Raw genomic sequence first — 8,598 nt, 5'->3', positions numbered from 1 at the left:
AGCATTCTTCTGCTAATTCAACAGCCTTCTGCTCAAATAAATTAGCTTAGTCTTGACAGAGGAACAATAGCTTTTTCTCTAGGAAAAGCAGCACATTTGATATACACAAGCCTGGAAGGTTATTAAGATGTTAACCCGTTAGTCTAATCCATTAAAGAGCGCCTGCTCCACTACCAGATAGTCAAGTGACTTACACTGTAAAGTGTGATCTATGGTTTAAAACATTAACCTCTACACTTAAGCAGTGTGTACAGTCCCTGAAAACCCAGGTGCTTTCAAAATCAGGGACACCAAGAAATAAATGTGGGGTTTTGAAGCTTTTAGTGATATTGTACAAGATAACTTAACAAGGCCTGAGTGCAATTGTTGCCTTGCAAAAGTTCCATTTACATATACTAAGATGAGTGTTATTATCCATGGATGAGAAAAGGGATACCATGAAAACACCATCTTTTGGGAAGGTGCAAAAACTCAATTTTGATTTCAGTTCAACAATGATATTTACTTTGCTAACAACTTAAGAACTAGAGCTTAACAGGTCATTTTCTCCATGCCTAAGGTCAGTGTACAGAATGAGAAACCAGAAAAGTCCATTTTTTTCAATGCATCCTTAGCAAGCACTTTAAAGGTAACAGCTTAGAAGAGGCAGGGGGAAAGGGTGATGCTTAAATCATTTATCAAAAGTCATTTTTATTGACAAAATAGAATACTTATATTTGTTCTTACAGGGGTGGCCTCTAAACTTTTTACAAAAAATGTACAGACTGTATATCTTTGGATATGTACATATTTTACACATTTTTACAATTTAACAAATAATTATATAAATACATCCTCTAATGTAAGAAACCCGTATTTACTTGGGGTGTATAATTAAGACATTTCTTGTTTGTTTATTTAAGGCATTTGCCTGGTCATTAAGAATACCCAAACCGTGCAATTCCAATAGGTCGCGGTCATCCCTCCTCTAGAATATGTTAGGAGTAAGAGTTTACGTAGGACAGTCGAGGGAGAAAAATAGGTCCCTCAGGTGAAATCTGTAGATCTGGCTTCAAGCTCAGCAAATGGCAACCAGCGAGGGTTCCAAATCTTGGCGTTCTGAAACGCAGCAGAGTCCACCCTCCTCTGCCAACAGAGATTAACGCCTGGCGGGAGGAGCTCCTCGCATATCAATGGAGGAAAGGGGGCTGGGTCTGGGAGCCTTCAATGCCAGGTACTTTGTTCTAAGCGAGTCATTTAAGTCCCAGCTAATGGATACCATTAAGAGTTCATTATCATGCTAATAGCAATCAACACGGTGAAGGGGTGGGAACCTCAGCCCATCGAGTGTCCCCTCGCTGCACTTGGTTTCCTCGCCCCCCTCCCCATTCCTTCCGGGTGCCCCCTCCCCTCCACTCAGACCTGGGACAACGGCATCTGCTTTGGATAAGACACGGAGCTGGCCGTGCCAGATCGCCACGTCAGGCCGGTGCTGACGTCGCTGTAGAGGGATCCCGCCCCACCGCCCGGACCCCCGCCCCCACCGGACCCCACGCCCCCACCACCCCCGGGTCCCCCGGGTCCCCCCGCGGCCGCGGCGCCCGCGCCCCCGCCCCCCGTGGCGCCCTTGCTGGCCCAGCAGCAGCGGGTGCACAGGGCACGCCACGACTCGAGCGTCTTGCCAGACCAGACCCACACGCCCGAGGTGATGCCCACCACGAGGCACATGAAGTACTTGAGCATGAAGACAGCGTAGTCGGGCCGGCGCGCCTGGTCTGGCTGCAGGTCCCGTAGGCACGGGCAGTTGTGCGTGGCCTCCCAGCGCGGGCGGTTGTGCTGCTCATAAAAGAGGCAGGCGACCACGACGGCGGCGGGCACGGTGTAGAGCACGGTGAAGAGACCTAGGCGGATCATGAGCTTCTCTAGTTTGTGCGTCTTGGTGGGGCCGCCCTGCTGCTTGATAACCGAGCGGATACGGAAGAGCGACACGAAGCCGGCCAGTAGGAACATGGTGCCAATGAAGAGGTAGATGACGAGCGGCGCCAGCACGAAGCCGCGCAGGTTGTCGAGGCTCTGGTTGCCCACGTAGCAGATGCCCGCCACCGGGTCGCCGTCCACGGAGCTGAGCGCCAGCACGGCGATAGACTTGACGCTGGGCACGAGCCACGCGGCCAGGTGGAAGTACTGCGAGTAGCCGGCGATGGCCTCGTTGCCCCATTTCATGCCCGCCGCCAGGAACCACGTGAGCGACAGGATCACCCACCAGATGGAGCTGGCCATGCCGAAGAAGTAGACGAGCAAGAAGACCACGGTGCACAGCGCCGGGCCCGTGGTCTCGTAGCGCACGTGCTGCTCCACAGCGCCCAGCTCCTCATACTCGCCGCGCCCGCCCGGGCCGCCCGCTCCCGCTCCCGCCGCGCCCGCGCCTGCCGCCGCCGCCGCCGCCGCGCCGCCCGCTCCTGCCGTGCCGCCAGCGCCCGGCGCGCCGCCGCTGCACGCCACCTTCTCGTGGCCAGCCACCAGTCGTACCAGGTAGCCGACGGATACGAAGAGGTAGCAGGCCGAAAGAAAGATAATGGGCCGCTCGGGATACTTGAAGCGCTCCATGTCGATGAGGAAGGTGGAGACGGTGGCGAAGGTGGACACGAAGCACAGCACAGACCACAGGCCGATCCAGAAGACGGTGAAGGCGCGTTCGTCCTGGCTGAAGAAGGGGTTGTGGCAGGGCAGCGCGCAGTTGGCGATCTGGCCGGTCTTGACGCGGTTGTAAAGCGGATGCCGCTCGCTGGACACGCTCACCATGGGCGCGCGGCACTGGCAGCCCGGCTCGCAGGGCGCTGAGCCGCCGCCAGGGGGCCGCGCCTTCCCGCCACCGCCGCCGCGCGTGGGGGGCGCCCCTGCGTCCCCGCCGCCACCGCCCCTACCGCGGGACGGGGGCCTGGCCCCCGGTGGGCGGCCGTGGCCGCTGCCAGAGGGTGGCTGCTCACCCGGAGGCGGCGGCGGCAGGCGGCGCGGCGGACTGGGTGCGGCTGTGGTGAGGTCCGTGCGGTTGTAGTCCATGCACAGCGTGTCGGGGTTGCCCTGCTCCGGCAGCCGGTCGCAGCGCATGCGGTCGGGCCACGCGAAGCCGTACTGGCGCATGAGGGGTGCGCAGCCGGCCTTGGCGCGCTCGCATACCGAGCGGCAAGGAGGCAGGGGCTTCTTGTAGTCCTCCAGGCAGATGGGCGTGTACATGCTGCACAGGAAGAACTTGAGGTCCGGCGAGCACTGGATCTCTACCAGGGGCCAGAACTGGTGCACCTCCAGGCCCGCCTCGTCCTGCGTGTCGTGGTTGAACTGGTTGGGCATGTACGTGTAGTTGTAGCCGATGCCTTTGCAAAGCGGCACGGTAATCTCTTGGCACGCCAGCTCCTTGGCGGAGGCAGCCGCCGCGCCGCTGGAGCGCTGCAACAGCGCCAAGGCGGCCAGCAACGAGGTCACTTCCAACAGGTAACCCCACTCCATGCTGCGCTCCGCGGCCCCGCGCCCTCGCCCTCCAGGCGGCGCGCGGAGGGGCGCCGGGAGATTCGGCGAGGGAGCCGGAGAAGGGTAAAGCGGGTGTCCTGTTGGTCTCTCTCCTGAAAAGCTTGTCTGCAGATAACCTAGTCCCTTCTCGGGACGCGTCCGCACAGCGGGGTCCGAAGCCTGGGCACCGGCGGTGAGGGTTCTGCAGGCGTGCACCACAGTCCCCGAGAGTCTGCCCTGCTGACTCCCGGTCGAACTCAGTCCTCTCGCAGCACAGTGGCTGGTCTCCGGCTCATCGTCCCTCTTTCGCTCGCTTTCTCTCCCGCGCGCCCGTCCACTTCTCCACGAGGCGCCGGCGACGGTGAGGTGACTTTGCCGGACACAGAGGGCGGCGGCACAGCAAGTTTCCTTTCGGGCCGCGGTGCGCAGTCAAGATGGCTGGGCCAGGCCGCTCCCCGCGCCGGGTCAGCCCCTGCAGCCCCCTTTCTGTCCCCGTGGACTCATGCTCGCCCCCAAAGCTGCGCAGCTCTGCTGCCGGAGTTCGGGACCCGCCTCCGCAGAGGCCTCCGCCCTCTTTCCCCGGCGTCGGTCCGTCTGTCCACCTCCGGGACTGACAGACTCCGCCTCCGGTAAAAGTCCGCTCCGCGCTCCGGCCGGCAATCGGGCGAGGTGTAGGCAGACCCCTTCTTGCTAGACACACAAAACCAAATCCAGACCAAGAAGGCGGAGTAGACACCTGAGCGGCGCAGCCCGCGCCCAGCCGCCACCGCCTCCTCCGCCGCCGCCTCCTCCTTCTCCTCCTCCTCCTCCTCGGCGGGAGCAGCGCCCTTCACCCAACTTCCCGGCTCCGGCCCCGCTCGCGCCGCCCGGCCGGCTCATGAATATTTATACAGCGCGACTCGGTCTCCGCCCTCGGCCGGGAGCGCCAATCACCGGGTGACGGGGCGGAGTCTATGCGCTCCCAAGACTCGGCCTTCCTTAAGGCGGTCAGGAGTGTCCCCCATGGCCATGCGCGCTTTCTGCAGCTGGAGTTTCGGTAACCTTGGGATTGACCGCAGAGAGCGAGGTTTTGCCATAAACGTCGCCACATAGCTCAGTGCGTTTGAGTTCTTGGTTCCTTTTCCCCGAGTCTGCTTTTGGGGACCGGGATGGGGGTTTAATGCACGTGCGTGCTTTTCCAAGCTCGTTTCAAACAAGTCACGTCCCTGCCTACTCATGCCCAGTAATATCAGTGACCCCGCGCACCTCCATGAGCTGGGTCATTGGGAAACCTACGCGGACGCGAGTGTGCGGGAGCCTGACTGGGGCCGGGCTCTGCAGGAGACTTGGGAAGGGCTGCTCTTCTTGGGGCTCTTAGAATGATGCTGTTTGAGGCTTGGAAATGTGGGAGGAGCGGAAGGACGGGAGTTCATTTTGGATGATGGATCTGGACGGGGCGGTGGGGGGCGGTGCGCCCCAGGAAGTGTACGGGAGCACAGTCGCCGGTGCCCCAGGGGCGCAAGAGGCGCCAGGCACAAGGGCTGGCTCAGTATTCTCTCGCTTCCGTTGAGTGGCCTTAGTTTCCTTACCTGAAGAGTGGGGTAATAGTGCGGATTTCAAAGGGTGTTCCGGTAGTTAGGTGGGATAAAGTCTGTAAAGCATCTAGGACACAGTGCTTCCTTATGAAAAAATAATTTCCTTTCCGAAAGAAAGGAAAGAAAGAAAAGAGAGAGAGGAGAGAAAAGAAAAGAAAAAGAAAGAAGAAAAGAAAGACCAACTTATAAGTAGGGCAGACTGCGTCTGGATTGTCTCTTTTCGCCTCGTACTTTTGGAACAAATACGTGTCTATACAAAGTTCACCGTTTTTCCAGAGCCTCCTTTTCTACCGTGGGAGGCGGTGCTGAGCCCTGGCGCTGACGCACCGACACGTATCAGTGATCCGCTAGGAGCAGAGCGGGACCCAAGCTGCTTTTAGCAGCCGCTTGGGACAACGCCAATGAGTACTTGCCCCTGCCAGCTCCGCAACTACTTTAAGATGGGGAGGGGAGGCGGAGGCCCGAGGGGCCGGCGGCCTGGCAGGTTCATTTACGCTTGTTAGGACGTCCCAGGGGGTTGTCTTTCTCTTAGAATGGAGTGTTTATTTTTTAATTGATGTGCTGTTTCATTTAGCGCTTGTATGGAACTCATGCTGTGGCTGTAATTACTGTAATCTCGGGAACAAGCATTTCAGTTAGCCAGGAGGGTGGCAAAATACGTTCTCTCTCTCTCTCTGTCTCCCCCCCTCCACCCCCACCCGATTCTCTCTTCTTTCTCTGTCTTTCTGTTTCAAGATTTTTGTCAGGTTTCATAGCAGGAACGAGTAGGGCTAGGAACCAAAGTTGTTGTGTGGGAACAGAGAAGAATAATTAAGGGTATATTTGAGGCCAGTTCAGTTTTGGGGGGGGGTGTTGTTGGTGGTAGGTGGTGTTTATATTTATAAAAACAACTCTTGTCGTGGAACAAAAATAATTAGCAGCATTTGTATATTGCTTGAGCTAATGGAATCTGTGTCATCCCCTCCCCCCCCCCCCGTTTTTGGCAAATTCTGTATTTTGGCCAAGAATTCTAGGCATATCCATCAAGCTGTATATCTTTTTTTTTTTCTTTTAATTGAAATCTAGTTAGAACCTCTTTACACTGAAAAACAACACTTCCTTCCCACTTTTGTTTTGGAAAAGCTAAACTCCGTAGGAATCTAATTCAAAGGCTTGAGAAATACTGTATTAGCTAATTCAGCAGAAAATGGTTGCTATTCAAAAATGCAAAGACTTGACCTTTAGTTGGTCTTTTCTATGGATTCCTTTCCCCTCTCTTCGCATTCGGAATTCCCTTTTATGGTGTGCTGAATGTAGAAAGTCACCTATCTCTTTTGTTGGTACTTTGTTCATAGACGGCCTTCTCCAGGACATCCAGCTTGCAGAGCAACCGCAGGTAATTGCTGGAGTCCTGAGAGCAGTGTGTAGGCAGTCCCCTTAGTAAGGACACGCCTGGGCACTATGTTGTCCAGACCACAGATGGGAGGGGCTAGTTTCCAAAAGCAACACAGGTGGTGAAAAGTTCTACTGCTTTTCTTCAGCAGGAAAACGTCAAATAGTGAGGTTTAGAATTACACTATATAAATTTACTAGAATTAAGTAAAAACAAACTGACATTTGAAAATTGAGTCTGAAAATAGTTGATTTTGGCTTTTAATCGGCATTTAAACTTTTTTTCTTTTGAGACAAGATGAAAGCTTTGATGATGTGGAATGTGGAAATTTTTGGTAAGTATATTAAGCTTGCAGGAGAAAATAAGCAGACAAAAGTTCAGAGCTTTCAAAAATCATGGTACAAGCTTTTGGGAGAGCTTACTGATTTGTGAGGTTGAAACCATTTACATAAAAATCATTAAAATTTGCTCTTAATTGAGAGGATATAAGAATAGAATTTAAAATTTACTATTAAATGGCTACTTGACAGTCTTTGAGAGCAGAAGAGACTTATAGTGTATAAAAAGCTAATTAGTATATAGAAAGCAATGACAGTTAGCTAAAAGACACCGGAATCATTTATCAACATTGCTGGCTAAATAATGATCTTTTTTTCTCTTGTATGTATGTAAAGCAGCTGTTTTTTAAGGGAGGGGAAATAGTTTTAGTAGTGACATAAATAATGTAAGAATCCTTCTAGAGGGATTTCTGAACAGATGTCTTGTTACTGAATAGCCTACAAGCATAATAATATATACAGTTGAGGCAGGAATCTAAGTCATAGGAGGGAATATTTCATAAAACATTGGATACCAAATTAGATAGGAGACTATCGATATAGTATATGACTTGACTATAAGGAACTTTAGGGAAATTACATTTCAGTGGATTATAGTTTAAAAATCCAATATAAAAATCTCAATTCCAGTGTGAGTCCCTGTACCAACACCAATAAAATGATTCATTCAAGATTAAATGGAGAACCTTTTAGTAACTAATGAAATTCTTAGACATTATATAAAACAGCAATTGTTTCTTCTAAAAGCTTATTTTCTTTCAGGTAAACAAACTTGATAGGGTAATATTGGGGCTTCTTGGTATTTTAAAATCTTTCAGAAAATTTATGTTTTGAATCACTTGCTACATGGATGGAAGAAAAGGTATAGGTCAACTGACCCTGCTTCAATTTCTGTTAGAATTAAAATGGGTGAAATTATTTCCATGTTAACATTAAACTCTATTAACCATCATCCTCTTCTGTTTTCTCTACCACCAGGAAAAGGATTCTGTCAGAAGGAAGTACCTTGCTGTGTCTGCTGTAGGAAGGCCCAGTTATGAATGCCTGGAGACAATGGAGCCAAATATACACAAAGGGCCAGGAGTCAGATTCTCAATTTACATGCAGCTGCCATTTTGAAAAAAAAAAAAAAAAAAAAAAAAAAAAAAGGCTATTGCACTGTCATTATTTCATTTTATAGTTCTTCTAAAACATGTTTTAAAAATCAATAACTATTATTTGTTTCTCATTCATACTGCAATATTGGCCGGATACTGAAACTCTTCATGCCATAGGGTGCATTGTGCTTTAGTTTGGGAACTTTCAGGGCAATAGACCACTAAGTAAAACTGGCTTTGTTAAGGAGGTTACTTAATTAATATGGTATGTCAGTCAATCTGAAGCAGGAAGTTCCACCATTGTGACTCAGTATTAGGCCTGCAGATAGGCTTCTAGGCTCTTAGCTTCCCCTTTGGTTACATGGGGCCTCTAGTGGTCAGGTCATCACATTTCATAGGACTGCAGCAGAGACAAGAAAGATGGCAGAGCCTGCCCCTGTGCAATTGTCCTATTAGAAAAGAAAACCTTTTCTTGAAGATCTTCTCTTTAGGTCACAATTGTTGGAAGCATTACACCATTCTTAGCTGCAGGGGAGGCTGGGAGAGCGAGCATCTGGTGGGTGGCAGGTGACAGGTGGGGTCTAGTGGCAGGAAGTCAAGGAAGTGAGAATGGCTATTGAGCAGGTAAACCACAGTCAGCCGCACATTACTAGTTGAAATTAACTTTCAAGCAATATCATTTAGCAATATGCAGTCTTCCAGGGTATTTTGTTCAGGCTATTCATTAAATATGA

General features: G+C 51.4%; 1 protein-coding gene and 1 long non-coding RNA gene across 2 annotated transcripts; one reads left to right on the top strand and one right to left on the bottom strand.

The window, feature by feature from the left end:
• Positions 1 to 659: 659 nt before the first annotated feature.
• FZD8 (frizzled class receptor 8) lies at positions 660 to 4,325 on the bottom strand. The gene has a single exon (XM_044228222.1). It carries the CDS (start codon positions 3,481 to 3,483, stop codon positions 1,396 to 1,398), a length of 2,088 nt encoding a protein of 695 aa, XP_044084157.1. The 5' UTR covers positions 3,484 to 4,325; the 3' UTR covers positions 660 to 1,395.
• Positions 4,326 to 4,484: 159 nt separating this feature from the next.
• LOC122892087 lies at positions 4,485 to 7,894 on the top strand. The gene is made up of 3 exons (XR_006381359.1): positions 4,485 to 4,579; positions 6,727 to 6,763; positions 7,746 to 7,894. It is a non-coding gene; the product is annotated as an uncharacterized LOC122892087 (long non-coding RNA).
• The last annotated feature ends 704 nt before the right edge of the window (positions 7,895 to 8,598 follow it).

Source organism: Neovison vison, chromosome 12 (assembly GCF_020171115.1).
Source record: "Neovison vison isolate M4711 chromosome 12, ASM_NN_V1, whole genome shotgun sequence".
In the NCBI taxonomy this organism is placed as follows: domain Eukaryota; kingdom Metazoa; phylum Chordata; class Mammalia; order Carnivora; family Mustelidae; genus Neogale; species Neogale vison.
Note: the sequence above shows the minus strand (reverse complement) of the source record. Positions and strands in the feature narration are given on the sequence as shown.

Bases quoted from the DNA above. Each gene is read 5' to 3' on its own strand.
- FZD8 (XM_044228222.1), bottom strand. From the start codon at position 3,483: ATGGAGTGGGGTTACCTGTTGGAAGTGACCTCGTTGCTGGCCGCCTTG.